The 24,866-nt window shown below is 42.2% G+C and overlaps 2 protein-coding genes across 2 annotated transcripts in view; one reads left to right on the forward strand and one right to left on the reverse strand.

The window, feature by feature from the left end:
• On the reverse strand, positions 1-22,665 carry Riok1 (RIO kinase 1). Its single transcript, XM_052156706.1, has 17 exons — positions 22,378-22,665; positions 20,084-20,282; positions 16,891-16,981; positions 16,052-16,121; positions 14,899-14,941; positions 12,904-12,996; positions 11,242-11,354; positions 11,079-11,159; positions 9,940-10,026; positions 9,444-9,581; positions 8,697-8,800; positions 8,108-8,214; positions 5,377-5,442; positions 4,107-4,226; positions 2,687-2,740; positions 1,393-1,542; positions 1-700 (listed from the first exon to the last, which is right to left on the reverse strand). The coding sequence occupies exons 1-17, from the start codon at positions 22,446-22,448 to the stop codon at positions 590-592; spliced, it is 1,698 nt and encodes a 565-aa protein (XP_052012666.1). The 5' UTR covers positions 22,449-22,665; the 3' UTR covers positions 1-589.
• Positions 22,666-22,784: 119 nt separating this feature from the next.
• Positions 22,785-24,866, forward strand: part of Cage1 (cancer antigen 1) — a 33,769-nt gene continuing 31,687 nt past the window's right edge. The window contains exon 1 of the mRNA XM_052156705.1: positions 22,785-23,108. The gene's annotated coding sequence lies outside the window, so the exon portion shown is untranslated. The remainder of the gene's footprint in view (positions 23,109-24,866) is intronic.

Consider the following 24,866-nt stretch of genomic DNA (forward strand, 5'->3'; position numbering starts at 1 on the left):
GGAAGTAATTTGGTTTTATTCATAGCTATATCCCAGTACCTAAAGCACTTAAATATCTGATGAACAAAGACCATGTCAATTGGCTGGGTGTGAAATGGCATCTGAGCTGGGAGGTCTGGCTGGAAAGGCATAGTCAAGATGAAGCAGGATCATGTGACAGCAAGCCCAGAACACACAGGGACAGGGCTGCTGGGATGGCACACAATGGCCAGACGACTTCTCTCAGCGTGGAGCTCCAGGCTGCTGCAGATGTGTCTTTGGCACAGACAAAGAAAACAAATGTTCCCAAGTTTGTCCAAGTGTCTTATGCTCACCTTTACAAAGGCTGTGGATGTTTATCATAAACATCGATGTTCTGATACTTCTGAAAAAATGTTTGCAAGATAAAAATATAAAAATAAAATATACAAAGTCTTCATTAAAATAGTACCTTACTAAGTCCATTAAAAGCAGAGCCAGGGCTGGATGCCGACATATAGGCTTGGGGCCTATCACATGCCCACAGCCCAGCTCCCCTGACGTGAGACGGTAAGGAAGAGCCCCAGCTACTTCTACTTCTGGTAAAAAGCAGCTGGGGGATGGCTCCATTCTATTTGCCTTTTTTGGTCTTGGCTGTTTTTTCCTTTCTTTTTTTCACATGTTTAGGGATTTTATTTTTTCTCTTCTCTCTCTGGGCTTCCTTGACCATCTTTTTTCTTTCCTATAAAATATAAACAACCCACCCCCAACAAAATTTCAGTCATTCAGTGTATTCAAACTATTATTAGAACTAAATTAAAATTAATATGCTAAGCAAATAAAAGTAATATGTAACATAAAAAATAACAATTAGAGGTTGGTGAGTACGAGCATGCTTTGAGGCTCCCTGCATCTCACTTCTCCTCCGACCCGCTCTTTCTCCTTTCATAGCTCTGCCTTCTTCCCTCTCTCAAGAGGGTCTTACCTTGTAAGCCAGACTATTCTTAAACTCCTGAGGCTCAAATGATCTCCCCACTCCTCAGCTCCCATGTGCTGGGACAATAGGCACCTGTCATTACACAGGGGTTATCTTTCTTCCCCGGCTCCCCCAGCCCAGCCCATCTACTACTGAGCTACACCCTGTCCCTTGACCTTTGCTGAAACTGTAGACAGTCAAATCAATGTCCCTATATATGTTACTTGCTGATTACAAGTTTCATATTTTAAGAGAAGTAAGGTTAGAAAGAAACAAATATTTGCTTCTAGTAAACAGACATAACGTGTCCTCTGTGTGATATTAAAGAAGCTCCTAATACCAGCTAAGTCTGTAGTTTACTCCAAAAGCAATGTTTGCATTTAGTTACAGAAACTACAAGCAGAGGCACCATTATGTTTGAGAGCCCCCACATCAAGAGGAGTGAGATCGTGGCTAACCTTTTTGTCAACGTCAGGGTCAGCAGTATGCTGTCCACACCCAGCTTGGTCGTCCCGCTCTTCAGAGGCGTCAGAGCACTCAGAGCTCTCCTCATCGGCTGAACCAAAACAAGGCTCTTTCTTAATTTCACCTTCTAGGAGCGCGGGGACCTTGAAATTATTATAGAACATTGTTACTTGAAGCCAAGTACTTATCTACTTGTTAGTCAACACATTAATGCCAGCATTCTACATTAGTATGTCAGATACTCTTTCAAGTTATGAACTGAAACAACAAAATAGATCAACATTAGGGAGAAAAATGGGTTACACCCATCCACTTGGGTAGGACTCAAGAACACACTCTCAGCAGGGTATCCAGTCTTTTGACAGTGCAACATGGTGCTGTCACTAACAAATGTGCTGGGTTACACTCACTGCTATCTTGGCATGCACATCTGACTATGAGGGTTATAAGGATGGCCCAAATTAGCAACACAACTCTGCTACTTGTAGCAAGACAGAGTTGAGCTGGGGTTTGGAAAGAATGTGAAATACAGAGGTGGTGGTGGTAGTAGTAGTAGCAGTAGTAGTAGTAAAAATCTATTTGAGTGACTTTACAACTGTTTTCCTATGCACTACATTACTAGCAATAAGCTAATCTAACCAAAATGAACAGTCAATCAAGAGGAAGTTTCATTTTCTCTGAAATCAACCAGTTATTTAATTTTGTTTCTTCTTTTTTTGAGACAGGATCTCATTAGACATCCAGGCTGACCTTGAACTTCCATTTCCTTGTCTTACGGATAAGTGATTGGGTGCTGGGAACTGAACTCAGGTCCTCAGGAAAAACAGCAAGAGCTCTGAACTGCTGAGCCAGCTCTCCAGCCCCAATAGTTTTCAAAACTGATTTTAAAAACTACTAAAAAAAGGTATATGGCTATCATTAATTACAGCTACATCAAAGGAAACCAGAATTAATGACAAATATCTCACTTTTAACACAAAATTCAGAGACAGAATGAAGTACATTTCCAAACTGAATTCTAATACCATTTTACTGTAACTTTTATATCTTTAAGCTCTTATGAACTTCAAAAAGAGTTTCCACAGGTTGGAAAGATAGTTCATCAGGTAGCCTGACAATCTAAGCTGGATCCCAAAGACCTAAGAAGTGGAGAGAGACAACTCCCTAAAGTTGTCTTCTGACCACCACACATGTGCTGTGGCATACATGTGAGCACACACACAAATAAATGCAGTATTTACAGAATAAATTCTGTTATAAAGCAATAACAACATATGTTTTTCATACCTTCTGGACTCCTGACAAATCTTTTTTCAATCCCGTGACAGTCTGGTATAGAATCTTGAAAACAAAAGTAAAATGAATATAAGCATAATATATAATACACACACACACATATTATAAATATAAAATCTGACAATAATATGTATATACCATTAAGCTATACCATTAAGCACACTCCTATGACTCTGAGAACGCACTCAGATCTATCACATAGCATCAGAGAGTAGCAGGTTTATTCTTGTGTCCCAGGTCTGCATCCCCACAGGCTCAAACCTGAGAGTTTTCAGATGAGCTTTGCAACCCACGAAATAACAACAAATACTAATTTGGACTTTATTCAGTGAAATGTCACCCAATCCACAAACAAGCCTATTCTACTCTCACCAGTAGGTCTCTATGGCAAAAGCTGTAGTTATTACTGACAGTGCTTTCAAGGGGTCAGAAAGATGGCTCAGTAATTAAAAGTGCATGCTGCTCAATCATGAGGATCAGAGCTAGGGTCCCAGCACCTATATTCAGTGGCTCAGAAAGCACCAAGGGCTCCAACACCCTCCTCTGGCCTGAGGGCACACACAAATGTACACATGCAATCACAGAGGCACATAGATATATATACAGAATAAATTTTTCAAAAGTACTTTTAGGCCAGAGAGCTAGCTCAGCAGAAAAGGGCACCTGCCCTGACAGCCGGCCTAGGATCCGCAGAAGCCACATGAAGGACAGAAGTGAGTCGGCAAAGCTGTCCTCTGGCCTTCCTGCAGGCACCACGGCATGCCTGCTGACACGTGTCTAACATGCATGGTAATACAGTCTTAATGCTTTTGTCTCATGCATGAAAATGTAGAGAACACTTTATTCCTTGTTATATAAAAACTTAACGTAAACAGTTAAATTTTGCTACGTGGCTGCAAAGCCGAAAGGGTTACTTTCTGGTCCATTAACAATAATTTTCCCCTCAAGGGAACTGGAAAGATGCACTATGGCTAAGAACTTGCTCTGCTCATGCAGAAGACGGAGTTTGGCTCCCACATCTGTGCAGGGAAGCTTACGATCGACTCGTAACTCCAGCTCCAGGCGCCCCTAACACATTTGGCTTTCAAGGACATTCCCTCCTGTGGACATACCAGCACTACCCCACATAACTAAAAATGATATATTGTAAACATCTTTTCAAATACATATGAAAATGAAGCAAAGCTTCGTCAATCTACTACAACCATTTTAACCCTAGACTTCGCCCTTTTCATTATAGTTCTCTGGACACAGCAAATACATCACCCCTCTCTTAAATCTCTTATAGCCAAGATGTATGGAAGCATGTTTATACAAAGGGAGCTGACCGTCTCCCGAGCACCACCCAGGACTAAGCTTAGGACCGGCTCCCTTGGCAGAGCAGGCTCTGCAGGCAGAGCAGGCCACTCACATTGTCTTGCTGAGTATTCAAAGCCATGTCTTCTTCCTTTAACCTCATCATGATGTCCACATCTCTCTCGTAATTCTTTACTTCATTTAAGGTTCTGGGAATATATGCTTGTTTGAACACCTAGTAGAAGAGAGCAACACTGAACTCTTATTCCTACAGTCTGCCCACCCCTCAGTACCCTTGGCTCTATCAGTCACAATCACGCAGGAATGTATTATCGTCTCCAGCGCAGACGTTCACTTGGCCTGTGTGCACACTGCTGTCATGTCTGCTGTGTGGCAAGCTAAAAGCAATTAGTAGGCTAAAGATGAAATTTTACAACTGATTCAGGGAAGAAAGAGCGTGTATTCCATTGATCCTTAGAGTAACACTACACACACACACACACACACACACACACACACACACACACATGTATTTCAAAAGGCATCTGAGGAAGGACAGGATAGACGGCCTGGCTGTGAGCAACTGGATACCCAGTATTCTTACTATGTAGGAACATCTCTACTGAGCTGCCACAAACTTCTGAGAATAAGAAGCTACAATTAAAATAATAACAAATATAATAATAAGCTTACTATGGACCTTAATGAAGACGTCTTGAGACTAGTTTGATTTTTTTTTCTTGGTTTTTTGGATTTGGTTTTTTTGAGACAGGGTTTCTCTGTATAACTCTGGCTGTCCTGGAACTCACTCTGTAGACCAGGCTGGCCTAGAACTCAGAAATCCGTCTGCCTCTGCCTCTGCCTCTGCCTCCCAGAGTGCTGGGATTACAGACGTGCGCCACCACCGCCCGGTGAGACTAGTTTGATTTTAACTTTTCTTTTAACGAAGTGTTTAAAGTCTGTTATATTTACACAATCAGCACATAGGCCATTTAAAAATTCATACTTGCAAATGAATAGGTTTTTCCTTCTTGACTCACACCCCACAAGCTCTTTCAAAACTCTACCTGAACAACAGGCTGAAGGTCGCCGAGTACAGCAATATAAGTGAATGTAAATTATATACTGTGTGTCTACATACAGAAAACCATGGAAAAGCCTGTAACGCAAGAATCAGGTGGAAATGGTGGCCCACACTCATTACGCTAGCGATCAGGCAGCTGAAGCAAAACAGTGCGGGTTTGAGGCCAGCCTGTACTGTGTATCAAGTTGTAAAACAGCCTGGTTTATATGAAAAGACACAACAAAACACACAACAGAGCACCCCAGAATTCCAAGCAGAACCCACAAGTGTTCCCCAGGGCTGTGAATACACAATAACCCACCTCTTCATCCACATGGTCTTGGTTGGTCTTTTCTTCCTTGGTCCTTTGGGATGCAATTTCCATAGCCTTTGAAAGAAAGCAAAAAAAAAAAAAAAAGTATTTTCCTTTATATTTACCCTAGAAGACACATTTTCTATTTTGTAATGAACTATTTTTTTTTTAAATCTTCACAGATATCACGTCTTCACACTTCTCCAAGTAACTAGAGTGAGCTTCTACAATGTTGCCAGTCATTTTAAAAGAACTAGAATGAACTCCTCTAGTCTCAAGGTACTTTTAGTGCCTTCTTCAAAAATCAACACTGGAGTGTAGCTCTATGGTGGAACACTGTCCCAGGATCCACAAAGTCCCACACCCAGCATCAACATCATTCACACCCACACCCAACTCATGGCCAAGACAAGAAGAATGATTTTTTTAAACTAAATTTTTAGCTATTAGCAGAAATTTTTATCTGAAGAAAAGTGAGACTCAATAATGAACCATTTCTTGAACCTTGAAAAGTCAGTGAAATGAATCACAAGAAAGGTCTTAATACTGATACAGTATAAATCACCAAGAAAGCCGCTTGGACAACAGTAACTGTAAGGAGACAGAGACTCTATATAGGGGTTGTTGTTCTTCTGACATAAAAACAGTTCTCTAGGTAAAATACAGGGAGAGGGTGAGAGAGGTGGCTTGGTGATTAACAGCATGGACTATCATTCCACAGGACCAGAGGTCAATTCCTAGTACCCACACACTGGAGAGCTCACAACTGCCTGTTACACCAGCTCTAGGGAGATCCAATGCCTCTGGCCTATACAATCATCTACACACACATGCGCATACCCATATGTACACATATTAAAGTAAAATACATCTTTTAGAAATATATAAAGAAGGAAAGGACATTTATTTTCTGATTTTTTTTTGAAGTATAGAATCAATACTAATAGAGATAAAAATACTTTTGATAGTTAATACTTGTATGGTAGTTTAATGAAAATGGCCCCCACAGGCTAAGGAGTAGCAGTATTTGAAAGGATTAGGACATGAGGCCTTGTTGGAGCAGAAGGGATTTTGTTTTAGAAAGTGTCACTGAGGGAGTTGCTTTTAGAGGTTTCAGAAGCTCAACATAGGCCCAGTGGCTCACTCTCTCTTCCTGTTGCCTACTGATCCAATGTAGCACCTCTCAGCTACATCTCCAGCACCATGCCTGCCTGTGAGGCTACACGCTTCCCACCATGATGATAATGGACTAAACCTCTGAACTGTAAGCCAATCTCAATTAAATATTATCCTTTATAAGTGTTGCTGTGGCAATGATTTTTCTTCACAGCAAACAAAACCCTAAAACAACATGTAATTGCCTAGCACATAATCAGGTACTAACAATATAGAAATAAAATTTCTGTCCCTCAAGAGTACATAATCTGCCAAACACGGTGGTGCGCTGAGAGCCTGGCATTTCTGAGGCAGCAGCCAGAGGAGCATAAGGCAGGTGCGCCAGGGCTACAAAGTATGACTATCTAAAGGAAATAAAAGCCCCACAGAGACGCACACACACTGATGTAGCAGGTGGCTGTGAGCTCTCCAATGTGTGGAGATGTGTTCAGTTGCAAAGAGAGCTGGCACAGCACCCCTGAAGCCTTGGTTTACTCCCCAGCCCTGCTTAGATTGGAACAGACCTCGTGGTGCAGTTATAATCTCAGAACTCAGCAAACAGAGGCAGGAGAATTGCAAGTTCAAGTTCATCCCTGGCTATACAGTCCTGAGGTAGCCGGGGATATAAAAAACACTATGCCAAAAACAATTTTTTTTTTAAAGAGAAAACAATGCTCCTGAAATCACTGTTCCTCCTGAATGTCCCCAAGACAACTGTCTGTGTGACCTGAGTTTTAACATTTGCCAGAGAGAGCAGGTGAGCAAGGAAGACAGGCACTCCAGGGGAAAGGGGATATAAGGACCCTGACTCAGAAGTGACAAGATTAACAAGATACAAATGGATTATGTCAAAATATAAAACTTCTGTTTAGGGACCAAAGGATGCACTCAGACAAAACCCACAAAAGCAATGCGCAGGTATCTGTCTTATGGGGAACCCTGGCTGGTCAGTCTTCACCAGCCTTGAGGTGGGGGTCTTCTTCTGCCTGTGTGTTGCTTTTTCCCCTGAGTTTGGTTCCCAGCACTCACTTCAGGTGGCTCACGACCACCTATAACTCTAGCTCCAGGGGATCGAATAATCTATGGCCTCCATGGGCATCTAAACACACACATATACATATTTAAAAAACAAACCAACATGATTTTACTTATTAGCAGTATCGAGAGAAGCAGAATTCAGGCAGAATGGTGGTTTCCTGGAGCTGGTGGGGGGATCAGTAAGCACAGGTTCAGTATTTGATGATTAAAAAAAAAGTTCTGTAGATAGAACATCTGTGGTTTAAACAATAACTTAAATGTATATCATGTTTAGCACTTAGTCACGTTTTATTGTGCGCGCGCGCACACACACACACACACACACACAGGACAGTTTTCAACATATGGAGGTTGACAGTTGTCACAATCTCTCTGTAATCTTGCCAGTTACGTCTCCACTGACTTCTGTTGTAACCTCACTGTGAAATGATAACTGCTAAGAAGTTATTAGGATGAATAACGACACTGAGCAATGCTGATGACTGAACCCCTCAGATACGCCATGCAAAGGCGAGTTCTCCTCTGCTGTCTCCTCAGCCCGTCTTACCTTTTCCAGGTAAGCGTCCATGTTGTCAGCGGTGATGGAGGGATCCGTGATGAACTCAAAGAGCTCCCGCACTGTCATCACTGCAACGGCATGCTTGAAGAAGAAGTCTGTCAGAAGGGAAAGCAGTAACAACAGCGCTGTAAAGGGAGTAGTTACTACTCCAGCTAAGGAACAGAGGAAGAGAACAATGCACCATGGCCCGCCAGCGGCTTAAGTGGCGCTGCGTTGAGCAATTCAGCAAGAGGCTTGCTTGTCAGCACTAGGGATCAAATGCACAGCAAGCGAGAGACAAATGTGGCATTCCGATGCCAGACTGTTCCCACTTCAATGACAAGACCTTACCCAGTACTTCTCAGTCTTCCTAACGCTGCCACCCTTTAATACAGTTCCTCATGTTGTGGTGACCTCCAACCATAGCATTATTTTCATGGCTACTTCGTAATGGTAATATTGCTACTGTTATGAATCGTCATGTAACTATCGGATATGCAGGATATCTAATGTGACCCCTGTCAAAGGGTCATTTGATCTCTACAGGGGCTGGGACTCACAGGTACAGATGCTGTCAGGAAATCCCACTTCCTCTCACCATTGACGTTGGCACAGTCTTTTCTCAAGAACTCCAGTGCATGTGGGTGGTCATGCTCCACAGACTGAGAAACATCGATGATGTACACATCTCCTCCGTGGTACCTGTGGGCAGGAAGCACAGAAGCTGTACGATATTTACTACCATGCTCTTTTGGTTTTTTAAAAAAAATCTATTCTGAAGTCAGTTATGGTGGTACATGCCAGCAGGATTTGCTGAAGGTGGGAAGATCTTGCCAGAGATGGGAAGATCAGGCCAGAGAGAGTGGGACAGCCTGGGCTACATATTTTTAGCTAGGTGTAGTTGGCACATTCCTTTAATCTCGGCACTTGAGAAGCAGAGTAGGTGGATCTTGGTGAGTCCAAGGCCACCAAGCAGCAGATAAAAACGGATACAGCAGATGACTACAACAGATGACAAAGGATCCTGCCTAATGAAAACTAAAAAGACAGAGAAAATTTCAAAGCCTATTAAATCAGCTAAAAATGCTTCCCTCCTTACACCTTGTGCAGGGATGGAATCCAAGGCATCGCACGTACAGTCTAGACAATCCCTCTATCAATCACGGTACATGCCAGCCCTCCACAGTGGTGTATTCTGTGGGTGAGGTCACTGAAGGCAGTGACCACATCTGAACTCTTACAGGGAGGCACACACAGTGCAGTGTGACTTTGCAGATTAAGATTTCCTTGTATTGAAGTACATGGAATAATCACAGTAACATTCCAGGAAATGAAGCACACTCACAGCATGTTGAATTCACTGAGATCCGCATGGACAAGCCTAGCATCCTGGTACATCCTCCTCATGTACTGAATGACCTGCAGGTACAACTCCCTGGCCTTGGATTCTGACAGCTGGACATTTTTCAAAAGTGGTGCAGGCCTGGAGCAAAAAGGGAATGGAGATAAACTCATCACGATCAAGTTCCCTTGCCTCACTCAAGTGTCCACACGCCTCTCTTCTATAACTCATTATGTGAACTGATAAGGGAATAGTGACCACCACTCCAAAATGCTGACAGTCACAGGTGCGTTCCCAGCACTTTAAGAGATTAGCATCCCTCAGAAAGCACGGTTGCTTTTGTTATTCTGAAGCACTACAGAACTTCTCAATGGTGAATCACAGAAGTTATGCACTAACACATAAGAAAAGAAAAATGACAGGAAAAATGGGAAATCATTACCTAGTATCTGGCTCACATAGTTTCACCATGAAATTCTTTGATGTTCCACATACTTACATGTCATCCTTGCCAATGAAGCCCATGAGAAGAACATGACTTCTTAGCCTGATTGGTTCTGGACATGGTATGTTTGCTGTTTTTAGCCTGCAATGTAGATAAAGGACAAATGGAAAATCAAAAGGCATAAGCACGCTAGAGCAGTTACAGAGCATGAGCAGACACTGCTGTCAGGGAACAGCACCAAGTACACTGCTGTTTCCTAACCAAGTCATTTTAAATGTCACCAGTATGTGACCAAGAACATCAAAACACTGATAAGCACACAATTAAATCGTATAACCTGTAACACCCGATCTACTTCTAGAGGTGTTAAAATCTCAAGAGAAAGTATACCTCAGGACTGATGAGACAGCAGCTATGTCAATAATTATCTTTTTGAGATTACTATGTCAAAAATAAAGCAAATTACTGCACACACCTAGTGGCCAATCGCACACAGGATTATTTCCAAAACAAATGGTGCTGGCTTAATAGTAATTTGTAACTATGAATAACACATAAAAAGTTAAAAGACACTGGAAAGGGAAAGGAAAAAGCCACAAACTTTGAAAAACCTAGCTAAGTGTCCTTTGTTTACAGTAGTTACAGAAAACTGACTATATGGATGTGCCCTACACTGGACTGAGTAAGAAAGCAAGTGATAACCAGAGCTGTGGCCTGACAGCATTTACCTAAAACCCCTGGTTTGGCTTTGTTGTTGTGTTTGCTTGTTTTGTTGTTTTTTGTTTGTTTGTTTTTGAGCCAGGATTTCTCTGCATAACCCTGGCTTCCCTGGAACACACTCTGTAGACCAGGTTGGCCTTGAACTCAAAGATCCGCCTGCCTCTGTCTCCCCAATGCTGGGATTTAAGGTGTGAGCCACCACTACCTAGCTCCCCTGTAATTTTTTTCAAGTGACGGTATTACCATCATTGTCACTGCCTTAAAACCCTATGAAAAGCCTTATCTCAAATCAAATCCTACATGTTTTCACATGGCTTCAGGCTCTTCTAGCACAATGCATCTAAATAGTTCAGCACAGTAAGAGAGCTACATGGTCTAATGGGTCCGTCTGCTTGTAAAGAGCAGGGCACAGACACCCAGACAGACATGATAAGCATGTACACTACAAACCCCTTGCACACACCACCAGTCACCTGAGCAAATTCCTCATCTCCTTCTCTGCCCACGTCTTCACCATTTTTCTAGGGTTTCCTTTACAATAGCCACGACGGAACCTAGAGTCAGGAAACATTTGTTAATCACAGCATTATACTACTTTAGCACTGAGGGAAAAGGAATTCAAGAACCTGTGCTCACCTGAATTCCCCAGTCACATACTTGTCACGATCTTTGAACAACAAAATAGAAGTCTTGTATATTTTGATTGCTCTGCTCTCTCCACTGGGTGTGCTAGCATAGTATACATTAGCCTATTTTAAGCAAAAAACAAAGAAAAAGAAACGTGTTAATAAGTAACCAGTGTCAGTGATTCTAACCTCAAAAGTAAACTGAAACGACGCCACTGTCCTCTCTTGAAGGTATGAATTAAAATAGGAAACCTGCGTGACAATATATATACCTCTAGTATTCATTCATATGCCTCCCTGTGACGTTCCGGTCAGTGACTGGCCCTATATGCCAAAGTGCACTCCTAAGACCTTATCACCAGGCTAGAGTGATGGCTCAGTGGTTATGAGCACTGACTGCTCTTACAAAGGTCCTGAGTTCAATGTCCAGCACCCACATGGTGGCTCACAACAATCTGTAATAGGATCTGATGCCCTCTTCTGGTGTGTCTGAAGACAGCTACAGTAGTGTGCTCATATAAATATGATAAATAAATCTTAAAAAAAAAAAAAGACCATATTGCCTATAGTGATGCCATAGCAGTCTTAGGGCCTAATACAAAAGCTGCTTAATGACCCATTTCTCTGAACACTGCCTATTGCTATAAGAGGCACACAAGATAGAGAAAAGTCCAACTTAAATATAATGGGTTTCACATATATATCTCTGAAAATTTTCTTACATCTAATTAACTTCCAGAAAAAATGAGTTGCTAATTGGGATGGTCTGAATGAGACCATGGATTTGAAGCCCTGGGCCCCAGTGGGTGGGCTTATGTTTCAGAGTTTATGGAACTTTGAGAAGTCTAGCTTTGCTGGAGGAAGTATGTCATAGGAGGTCGGCTGGGCCTGCTTCTAGCGCACACTGCTTCCTGCTGCGTGCTCTCTCCCTCCCATCACGGACCCTTACTCTCTCAAACCCTAAGCTAAAGTAAGTGTTCTTCCTTAAGCTGTTCTTGGTTATGTATTTTATCACAGCAAGGGAAGAATAACAACATACTGATTTTTTCTAAAGTCACATTAAGCCTTTAAAAACAGCACATAGGAAGCACAGAACCTCTGAGTTCAAGGCCAGCCTGATCTACAGAGTGAGTTCCAGAGTTCTAGAACAGCCAGGGCTACACAACAAAACCCTGTCTAGAGGGGAAAAAAAATGTCACACTTATTTTTCTAGACACATACAGTTTCTGATCAACTGACTACCAAGCAAGGTAATTTCTAGATATATTGTTAATAGAGTATCTGGTATATATAGTCTTTTCTCTTTTTTTCTCTGTGCTGCCCTAGAACTTGCTTTGTAGACCAGGCTAGCCTCAGACTCACAGAAATCTGACTGCCCCTGACTCCAAGTGCTGGAAATAAAGGTCACTAGAGCCAGTTTGCTTTCTTTTTTGACAGGGTTTCTATAAGTAGCTCTAGTTGGCCTAGAATTTGCAATATAGACCATGCTGGCCTGGAACTCACAGAGATCTACCTGATTCTGCCTCCCAAGTAATGGGGGTTAAAAGTATATGCTACGATGCTTGGGTTTCTTTTCTTTTTAAAGGCACAAATTATAAAGAGCCTTAGTTTTCCTGGGTATCTGAAACAAGGAAACTCCTTTGAAAACACTGTCATCCCAACACAAGCTCACTTCTTTTCCAGTGCTGATGCAGCCATGTATCTCTGATATGTGCTCTTTATGCAACAGCTTGAATAAAATCATCCTTGTTCTGGGATCCAAAACCTAAAAATTAAGAAAAAAAATTTTTTTAAAGTACAATCATGAAAACAAATCACAGAAAATTAAAAACCAGCAAATATAGACCAAGAGTGATCAAGATGGCTCAGTGAAGGAAGGTGCTCACCCCAGGAGCAGATGGAGTAAACCCACCACGTTGTCCTATGGCCTTCACAGAGGCCCCACTGCCTTCCCCATCATGCACACACAAAGTTCAGTTTGGTTCTGTTGTTGTGAGAAACACGATGACCAAAACAATGTGAGGGAAAAGGATTATCTCATCTTACTCTTGCAGAAAATAGTTCACAGCTGGGGGAAGTCAGGATAAAAGCTGGACGAAGGAACTGAAGCAGAAACCATGGAAGAACACTGCTGACCGGCCTGTTTTCTACACACTGCTCAACTTGCTTTCTTATACTATACAACCCAGGAGCCCCGTTCGTTCTTATCCTACCCAGGCTCAGGGTGGTATCACCCCGCCGTGGGCTGGCATACAAGTTTGCCTACAAAGCCAATCTGATGGAGGCAATTCCTCCCTGAAGATTCTCTTTTCCAGGTGGCTCTAGTTTGAGGTAAGTGGACAAAAAACAAAAAACCCAGCCAATATAACATGTAATAACAAGTTAACACTATAAATAACTACTTTCCTGTGCAATGATTTAATTGCACAAACTGGTTCTCTACTGCAGGTCAGCTTCTACAGAAGAGGTACTATAGCTCAAAAGTTACGATTTCAAACTGTGGAATTGTACACAAACATATGGGTAGAGGAGAACCCGGATATGTAGCAATAATAATCATCTAAACCCTTTTTTTTTTCTTTTTTAAGACAGGGTTTCTCTGTATAACCCTGGCTGTCCTGGAACTCACTCTGTAGACCAGGCTGGCCTCGAACTCAGAAATCCACCTGCCTCTGCCTCCCAGAGTGCTGGAATTACAGGTGTGCGCCACCACCACCCGGCTAAACCTTTTTTTTTTTTTTAATAATCTTCTTCACATCAAAAATCTGGATCAGGTGGCACATACCTTTAATACTAGCTCTCAGGAGGCAAGAGGCAGGCCTATCTGTGTGAGTTTGAGGCCCTCCTGATCTACATAGCAAGTTCCAGGCCATCTAAGCACACACACACACACACACACACACACACAACTTCAATCATATCCTCCTGCCCACCAGAAATTAGGGGCTAGTGCCTCCTCCCCTCCAAAGAATAAAGCACATGTAATTTCTAAACAAAGAGGTCTCCAGTTAGAAATCTGAAGGTTCTTTAAAAAAAAGGGGGGGGGGGCAATGCTGGAGAGATGGCTCAGTGGTTAAAAGCACTGACTGCTCTTCCAAAGGTCCTGAGTTCAATTCCCAGCAACCACATGGTGACTCACAACCATCTGTAATAGGAATCAGTGCCCTCTTCTGTTGTGTCTGAAGACAGTGACAATGTACTTACATAAAATAGATCTTTTTTTTTTTTTAAAAAGGATATTTGAAGGAATCACCCATTTTTCCCTTTTCCTTCATTTGCACAAGCCCCAGTTACATGGCAGCTACCCAACCTGCCTTATGGCTGATAGTGAACCTATTTAACAGGAAAAAGAGTAAAATTCCTACAGACACTGCTTAAGAAAGACTCTGGTCTAATAGTCTCTGTCTTCCAAACTTCTGAGAGGGGAAGCGCTGCACAGCAGCTTCGAAGGTTATGGAAACTATTCTGAAAGGTTATAGCTCTCTACCTTACCGACTAGTTGTCATTTTATAGTGCCAAATGCCAATCACTGAACTTGAAACAATGTTTATTTACTCAGGAGTAATTTTAGGTGAGGTTAACACCAACAGGAAGCTAAAAACAAGGCACAATTCAAGGAGAAAAGGAATGCTAATGTCAAACAAGAGTGTGAACACTTCAAGCATACCTGTTCTACGGTTGCTCGGTCGGCCTTATCTTTAATGCGATACCTGAGTGGAACAAAAAGGTATAGCAGACATATTCAAAACTCAGTGAGATGCCAGAATGAGCCTTCTACACGGGCAGATTTGGTGACAATTCTCAAGAAGTTTTTAATAAGAGATATAAGCTGACACAGACTCTTCACTCAGTTTAAACTCCATTTCTCTGAGCATGCAAGTCAATTGTCTTTAGCAGGCATGTCCAATCTTTTGTTATTTCTTTCCATTTTAGTTGTTAATCTTTTTCAGTTATTTTCTTATAAGTGAATGAAGAGTACACAAGACCATGCCACCCTGCATGCGATGGTCAGGAGATGGTTCTTTCCTTCCACCACCAGGGATCACACATATAAATGCATATATAAATATATAGACGTGCATACATAATGTTATATATGAAATACGTATCTCACATATGCATACAGAAGGGACGGAGAAAGGAGGAGACAGAGGTGGGAGAAGAAATGGGAATGTGGCAGTCTTCCCATGTGAGGCATTAAACAAGAGAACAGCAGGATCACAGTGGCAGGGAAGGGTAGAGTGTCTGTGCCTTTAATGATCCCATTTATGGATAAGGCTGTGTTTTTAGACTTTTATCTCAAAATAATTTCCAAAGGCAGACTCTGATTTGCTTCAGCTCATCCCCTAGATAACACAATCCAACTAGAACTAACACAGGCTCAAATACAAAAAGTCAGACAGACAGGTCAGTGAAATACCAAGTGGCCAAAGTATCTCACAGAAAGCAGTTATTTCTGTGGATGCAGTAACAAAACAGGAAAAAAAAAAACTGATTTTAATGTTCGGTTCTGACAGTGCTAGTGGATTAACATAATTTTCTATATTGCAATGATCATCCCAGTTATCAGCACGTAAGAGAAGTCAGCCAGCCCTAGGTCAACTGGAATCTACAAACACTCATCCTGATAAAAACACACTTATGAACTTCACAATATCGTACTTTGACTACTTAAGATTCATTCACTATTTGATTTGCAAAGGTAAAGCAATGCTAAGCTGATAAACAAAGGCACATTAACCTCCCCCGCAGAACAATTACACTGCCCAGTAAAGAAATCAGTTTCTACCAGCCATACTTTATACTGAGACATTACTCACGATTCTGCTTCTTTTTGTCTCAATTTTGCAGTGACTTTATTCATGACAGAATCCATAACATTCAGTTTATCTAAAAAGACAAAAACTCAATGTAAACAAGACAAAGGACATGAAGAGTCACCTCTACATTTCTATACATTTTCTTAATAAAATCGGAATATATGTTACTTATGAGGTAAGCAGTGAGTTAATGCATTTCTTTACAGTGTGCATTCTCAGCACTGTAGTATGCTTTTGAACCAGAATTTTAAAATTGTAGATATAGACAATATTCAAAAACACTGGATCCTCAGAGTAAATCTCAGATACTTAATAGTTTATATAATACAGATAACACAACTGTCTGAATTCAAAGTTTTATTCTGCAAGCTTCAGTTTCTTCCCCCATCAGAGACATATCAGGATGACTAGGAACTACTCACATACATTAATCTGATATTGATGGAGAATACATGAGACACTGGCAGATGTACAGAATCAAAAATGGTCCAAGCGGAAACCAGGGCCTTGCATTCCTAAAGCCCTGTAGCTCAGTGTGGGCTGGCTTTCAACTAAACCACTGGCCCCACCTAACTAAACAAACAGCATTGTAGGCGGCTCTAACACAAAAGGCAAGGAGAGAGAGGAACTGGGTTGAGCACATGGAACTGCAGATCCCACAGCAGATGAGCACAGAGGACAAAGTCACTACAAGTTACTTTTCTTCATTCTATCTGCAGTCATTCATTGACTCTATCACTGAGTCCAAATACATTCACTTCTTCAGCCAACAAAAGTGCCCAACATTTGAAATAATTTCTTCACAGCTCAGTCTGGCAATGTATTTTTTAAAAACTTACCTAGATTTATTTTATTTTCAAATTTTCGCAAGGACTTGTCAATTGGAGTAGACATTTTGGCTGAATTGTAGTTAGAAGGCTGTCGATTTGCCTACAAGAAATTAGTTTAAAATATGATTAGTTGTAAATTCAAGCTTAAGGTTCATAATTACATTTCTTTCTCCCTTAGTTATTTTTTATTATATTTTGGGGGAGGGAACACCACACATATGGAATCAGAGATCAACTTTAAAAGTTGACTTTCTTTTTTTTTTTCTTTTGGTTTTTCCGAGACAGGGTTTCTCTGTATAGCCCTGGCTGTCCTAGAACTCACTCTGTAGACCAGGCTGGCCTCGAGCTTAGAAATCCACCTACCTCTGCCTCCCAAGTGCTGGGATTAAAGGCGTGCGCCACCACAGCCTGGCAAAAGTTGACTTTCTTCCCACCTTGACGGTCCCAGGAACTGAACTCTGGTTTTCAGGCTTGACACTAACTGCATTTACCTGCTGAACCATCTCCTGCTCCAGTTCAGTTAGTTATTAAAGCATCATTTTAAAAGCATACTAAAAAAGAAACAAACTTTTTAAAGACTTTTTGTTAAGGTTCTTAGAGCTGGAGCGATGGCTCAGCAGTTAAGGGCACTGGCTGCTCTTCGAGAAGAGCTGAGCTGATCTCTTAACACATGCATGGCAGCTCACAACCATTTATCAGTGCAGTCCCATGGGGATCCAAAACCTTCTTTTAATCTCCGCGGGCATTTCCTAAACTTCCTGCACATGGTGCACAGATACAAATGCAGGCAAAGCACCTACATATAAAAAAAAGTAAATAAAATAGAAAAAAAATAGGCATTTCAAAAATGAAGAAGGCTAAGGTTACTGACACAGACTATAGACCACATGTTATATTCTTCTCTTCAATATATCTTTTGTTATTATGAATAATAACTAAGTTGGATTTTTTTAAATTTAAGTGGCTTGTACATTTGATACTTGAGTATCCATTTACCTTCAAAGTGTTTAGTAAAAAGCTAAGGCTAACATTAAATTCATTTTTTGTTAATTTATCTTTATTTATTTTATGTGAGTACACTGTCCCTCTCTTCAGATACACCAGATGAGGGCATCAGATCCCTTTATAGATGGTTGTGAGGTACCATGTAGTTGCTGGGAATTGAACTCAGGACCTCTGGCAGAGCAGTCAGTGTTCTTAACCACTGAGCCATCTCTCCAGCCCTTAAATTCATTCTTAAACCTGTATTTTATGCCTAACACTCCAAGAAAGGGTACAGGAAAAAATTGTCTGAGGTTCAGCGTTTAGACTGGTGTACTGTACAACCTTAAGTAAGACCAAAGAAAAGCAGAAGCAATACCTAAATTCATAGCGAATGCAATATAGATTTTAAAGACAGGCTCTCAGCCAGGGGGTATTGGTACACGCCTTTAATCCCAATAGAGACAGGTAAATCTCTGTGTTCAAGACCAGCCTGGTCTATGGGTTGAGTTTCAGGGTGGCAGAAATATAGAGAAAAACCCTGTCTCAGGGAGGAGAAAAAAATTTTTTTAAATAGTACAAAACAATTGCTGATTCCCTCCTGTATCTCAGCATGAAACTCTGAGGCTCGGTTGCCTCATTTGTAAAGAACTTAAAAAGATTTTCTATTAAATTTAACGTAACTTTTTTTTAGAATTAGTTATCTGACTTTATTTGTATGACTGTTTTGCCTGCATGAATGTATGTGTACCACATGGTGTCTGGTACGGATTCCATAAGAGAGCATTGGATCCCATGTAACTGGAATTACAGATGCTTGTGAGTTGCCATGGAGGTGGTGGGAATTGAACGTAGGTCCTTAGCAAGAGCAACAAGTGTTCTAGCCCACTGAGGTATTTCCTCAGCCCCTAATTTAACTTTCAAAATAACTTTTGGCTTTGGGATACATATCAGGAGTCCTTGCCTGGTACATAAAGGCCTGGTTTTGATTCCTAGCACCACAATAAGTAAAAAAATCGAATCATGTTTCCTATCACATACATACCAGACTGACTGATCTGACCTTTGTAGTTCTGGGTTGCATGGTAGGCAAGTGCTCCACATATGCACAGAATGCCCAACGAAACAATGTAATTATTGTAATCACCAACAACAGACAGTTAACAGCCAACATTAGCTAGACATACATCCTAACACAATCCACTCTGAAATTATCCAAAGTCTCACCAGTGACTCAGTGTAGGAGTTACCAAAACTCACTTTGTACTCCAGGCTGGCCTTGAACTTGTGATCCTTCTACCTCTTCTTGAGAGGTACCTGGGGCTAAAGAACTATACCACCAACCCAGCTACACTTCTCTAGTTATAAATGAGTTTCATTTTTTTTTTCCTGCTGTGCTGGGAAGCCAGGGACAGACCCCCCAGAATCTTTTGTACACTAGCCAAATGCTTTACTATTGAGCTACATTCCCAGACCCATTTCCATTCTGTAAATGGTCTACAATTTATAGCTTAGTCATGGTCTTTCCTTTGTATATTTTTAAGTTCGTTCATCTTATGACACCTCAATAACTCTTAACATTTACTGATTATTGACAGAATCTAAATACAAGAAATTATAAAAAATATGAAAAGCACAAAGAAAGAAAAATAATCAGTCAAAGCTGGGGCTCTAAAACAATGTAACCTACAGAACTACAAAGTCTTTTTTAAAAAACTACATAGGCTGGAAAGATGACTCAGTTCATAAATTATTGTCATTCAAGCCTGAGGACCTAAGTTCAGTCTTCAACACGCGCATAAAAAGGCAGGTTCAGTGGTAAGCATCCACGATGCCAGCCCTGGGGCAGCTGAGAGAGGAGCGCCCCTGGAAGTCAGGGGCTGGTGGCTGGCTAAACGGTGCACTCTGGGCTCAGCAAGATGTCTCAAAGATAAAGCTGGAGACAGCTCAGAGATATTAGGACTGGAAAGGATCCCAGCACACACATAAGAACCTGTTTGGATGTTGTGGATCCCCAAAATATCTGTAACTCCAGCTCCAAGGGACTGGTGCCCACTTCTGCCTTCCCCACACACACTCAAGTATGTGTACACATAAGTGTATACACTCACACAGACACATAAAGAAAAGATAAAGAGAACTAAGACACCTGACATCACACACACACACACACACACACACACTATAAGCAGATAACAGATTTACAGAACTCCTTACATACCTGATAGTTACTGCCGCCATTCCAGGTACAACCCTGGATGAGTTTTCCAGTCGCATCATTCAAGTACCAATCAGTGTCATAATCATAGCTGTCTTCTTCATCAGTTTCATCTTCGCCCTTTACCTCCGCTGCATCATTCTGAAGGTTTGTAAGTAGAATGTCATCTTCTGCATGGATTGACTGCACTTCTTTGTTTTCACTAAAAATATGAATGTTCTGGCATGTTTATTCATCCTCTAAAGGGAAACACACACACACCTAAAGATTCCCTTATATTTCCCAATCTGCTCCATCTTCATAATACCAAGTTCTTCTGCCTCTCCATCTGCAGCAATGCTTTATTCTCCACATCCTCATACTAGTCATTGGGTGTTGGCTTTGCTTTTGCCTTAAGTCAAGCTAGAATTTGCACTATCATCTTGGGTAAATGAACTGACTCTGATCAGTGCACAAGACCAGAACCTAGTCAAATCATTCATACACCTACTTTAAGGGGGTGTGTGTATCAAAATCTGCCTTTTTTTTTTTTTTTTTTGGTTTTTTGGATTTGGTTTTTTTGAGTCGGGGTTTCTCTGTATAGCTCTGGCTGTCCTGGAACTCACTCTGTAGACCAGGCTGGCCTCGAACTCAGAAATCTGCCTGCCTCTGCCTCCCAGAGTGCTGAGATTACAGGCATGCGCCACCACTGCCCGGCTAAAATCTGCCTTTCCTTAACTCTCTGCAATACTTGAAATCATCAATATCAGATGCTTCTGCTTCTAGAGTGCTGGGATCAAGGGCATTGTGCAACCACACCTGGCCCCCCTCTATGTCTTAAATAAATTCAGTTGTCAACTCCAACTTATTAATTGGCTACAGCCCACAGGGCTTTAAATGCCCATGAGCAGGAGTAGGAAGGAGAGATAATCATTTAATAACTGCAATTCACTAGGACTTCATAAGTATAATACATAAATTACTTTTCACTTACAAATCTAATAATCCAGACAGGTATGTTACAGGCACAACTATGGGAATGATCCTGGTGTCCTCAGTCTCAACTAGTCAATCCTCTGCGGTGAGGATCTTTTGTACTCTACCTAGCTACCAGATGCCACTAGCATCTCAGCCTAGGTGTGAAATATACAGATGTTTCTGGTCACATCCAGCAGAGGACCACTAATGTAGTCTCACAATATGCTGTGTGTATGGGGGTCTGTGGATAAACAGTACGCTGTCATGACTATTACACACTGACTAGCAAAGCAGGCTTGTTTCTTGGTCCCACTTAAACACTGCAGTAAGGATTTCTGTGAGATGATCAGTAAGCAGAAAAATGGAAATCTTCAATTTCTCCTGCTAATCCCTACTATATATTATTGATCACTCTTTTTTTTTCCTTTGTACTATTCACCAATTTTAATTCAAATAATTTACGTCATTGTTAACATCAATCTCCCCTAGCAGAGGACAACCCTTGTGGCAATCAAAATGGTAGTCACCAATATCTCCCTAACACTAGATTTGACACTCGAGAGTGGTCAATATACATTTATCAAGAGTGCTCACAACTGATTAATAAAATCTACGTGCTAGAAGGTACACACAACTCTTTGTTGTTTCAAAATGACTATGTGCGATTTTTTTCTTTCTAACAGGAAGTTTTCCATCACTGCTTTCTTTGGATCTCACATACAATTTCACCACAAAACCTGAACACTGCTACCTCGAGGTCATTCTAGGACCGTAGCTCTAGGAGCCATCATGTTTGAACCTGGTTATTTATTTATTTGCTGGTTCTCTGCTCCACTCCTCCTCTCCACGAACATCGTCTACGTAATTCACCAGTTCCTTTAATTCATAAATCAAATGACGCCCTGTCGCTGCTAAAAGCCCTCCTCTGGCCTGTAAGACCTGAATAGTAACTCCTCAGTTACTTGAAAGGCTCTACCTGGCTGCTCTCCCTTTTTGCCTCATTGCTCTCGGCTGCGCTGTAGGCGCTAGCCCCTTGGTCTGCCTTCCTTTCCAAATAAACAGTAGAGCCTTGACTTGTTTTGATCATCACCGCTATCGCCCGCGGAGGAAAAACTTTTGCTGACTGTGTGTGGAACCCTGTTCGTAGAAAGAAAAAGCCCCACGTTACGTTCCTCGGCGGTCCCCAGCTCTTGCTTCTCTGCTAAACATTCTGGGAACTGCCCCGCCATGAGGACAGAACCCGAGAAAAATCCAAACCCGTCAGGTGTCAGCTCCCCGAGCCGAAGGCGAACGGAGCTGGCGGCATCTGAGGAGCAAGTGTGTCATCTTCGGCCGCCTACCTGTCTGAGGAATCCGCGTCGTCAAATTGCCCGGGTACCACCGAAGCCATCCTGTCCAGACTGCAGTCCATGACTAGTGGTGTGAGCCTTCGGCGCCCCTCAGGCTGCCAGCGGAAGAGACGGCTTTCCACCTAGCGAACCCAACCTCGTCTCCGCGATTCCCGCCCTCTCAAATCGCTCGGCAACCGCCAGGCCCACAGCAGCGACCAGGCACCACGGGGTGTCAGGATGGACGGTGTCAGCAAACACGGCCACCGACACGCCGGAAGTTCAACGCCGGAAGAATGCCACCAGAAGTACCTCTTCGAGCCCTAGGGCCCTCAGGGAGCATGCGCGTTACGGTGGCCGGGAAAGACCAATCCGCGGTGTGAAGTGGGCGTGGCGCGTTGTTTCTAGAGTGGGACGTGTTGCAAGCATTGCTCCCAGCCGGGCGTTCTTGCCGCACCATGGCGTTTCCGGTCATTGAAAGTCAGCCTGTTTTTCCCCCGGCTGCTCCTGAAGACTTGCGTCCTCTGACATCCTCGGGACTCCAGTGCGGTCCGGAGGACGTCACACTGGGGCGTTCGAGCGTTCTGCGACGCACCAGTTGGTGCCCTCGGTGGGGACGGTTGGAAGGTGTTCTCCCTCCCGCAGAGCCGGTGTGCCGGGAGGAAACCCGGAATCCTTAGCCTGAGTCACAGAAGCTCTATGGATCATGGAAGTGAGCACACTTTTGCTCTCTAGAAACGTTGGTGCGTTGTTTTGAGATATAAATGAGACAAGTGGTTGGTTTCTTTTTTAAGTTGGGAAGTTCAAGTTTTTGGTTTGGCAGGAACTCTCGTGACACCTCTTTCTGCCTTTATTTAAATGTTAAAATGTTAAGTATTATCTAGCGCGCGCGTGAGCATGCATGCGCATGAGTGAAGTTCAGAGAATAACTTTACTCCTTCCACCTTGGGCTTCGGGAACCGAACTCTGGTCGTCTGCACTTTTCCCTGTGCAGTGTTGGTGGTGTTGGTGGCACACACCTTTAATCCCAGCACTTGGGAGGCAGAGGCAAGCAGATCTCTTGAGTTTGAGGCCAACCTGTTAACAGGCAGGGCTACACAGAGAAACCCTCTTTCGACAAAACAAAGCAAACAAACAATGGATGTAGGGCGACTGTCTAACCAAACAAGCCTGGGTGGTGGTGGCCCACACCTTTTAATCCCAGCACTTGGGAGGCAGAGGCAAAGGCAGGCAAATCTTTGTGAGTTCAAAGCCAGCTTGGTTTACAAAGCGAGTTCCAGAGAAGCCAGAGCTACACAGAGAATCCCTTTCTTGAAAAACACACAAAAATCTAAAATTTGCTAGGAACCAAAGTGAAAGATGAAAAAGAAAAAAATTGTAGTGCAATTGCAACTTATACCGAGCCTTAAGAGGCATGAACAGACTTAAAAACAAAACAAAACAAAACACCTTATTGAAGAAGTTAAGAGCCTGGGTCTCCCGTTAGCACCTAGTTAGACCACTCACAACTATAACTCCTATTTCAAAGGATCCCCCACACACATGGCATGTATATACTAAACACACACATAAATGTTTTACAGTGTAATTGCAAGTCACAGGCCCATGGAAAAGAAACATTTTCATTTGGAAAGTGATTTAATGTTTTACACATCCTGCCATCCCACAGGTAGTGTTTATTTGTAGGATGGGAAAGGGGAGCTCAAGGTTTAGTCCTCCAACAGCCCTGCCTGGCTTCCTTAGCCTACTTAGTTTTTCACTCTTTACCAAGTGATGACATCGATTTGAAAACTTCAGTAAATTAACAAAGTCATCCAGGCAGACGGGTACTAAGGACAAGACTGAGACAATCCGATAATATGTCACTAGAATGCAGGCTATTTTCAACCAGGTGTTTAACTGTGTAGACTAGAGTTTCTTAACTAAGGATCATGGTCCCGTGATGGGATGGGGGAGGAATCATGATAAATTCTCCACATCGAAAACTTGATTCATAACTTATAATTGTGGGATGAATCTGACAAATATCTGGCAAGATTCACCCATGATAACCTCACACAGCTTCCACTATTCTCACCACTATACCAACCCACAGCAACAAACTGCCTGAAATACTTATATGTTCCTGTTAGGATCTAAGAATCACTGAAGGAAGACCCCAGACTCAAATAGTATGCAAAGGCAAAGAGAGTTTACAGGAGAAATTACCAGCATCCAGGGGGCCAACCATTTATCAAAACGGCAACCACCTGAGGGGCTCCTGGACCCCTTTTATGAAAGGCTGAGAGAATTTACCAGAATTAGGTAACCTCTAATATGATTGGTAGGGGCCAAAGCAGTGGCATTGATACAATTCTGATTGGTTGATAACTTAGTTTCATTCTAATTGGTGAGACTGTGAAGAATTTCGGAAACCAGCTCAGCTCTTTCTGACTTTGTCATCTCCTACAGCCTGGTGGCCCAGGAGCTGGCTCAGCTCCTGACTTGTCCTCCCTAAGTCA

This window comes from Apodemus sylvaticus, chromosome 14, assembly GCF_947179515.1.
Source record: "Apodemus sylvaticus chromosome 14, mApoSyl1.1, whole genome shotgun sequence".
NCBI classification, from domain to species: Eukaryota; Metazoa; Chordata; class Mammalia; order Rodentia; family Muridae; genus Apodemus; species Apodemus sylvaticus.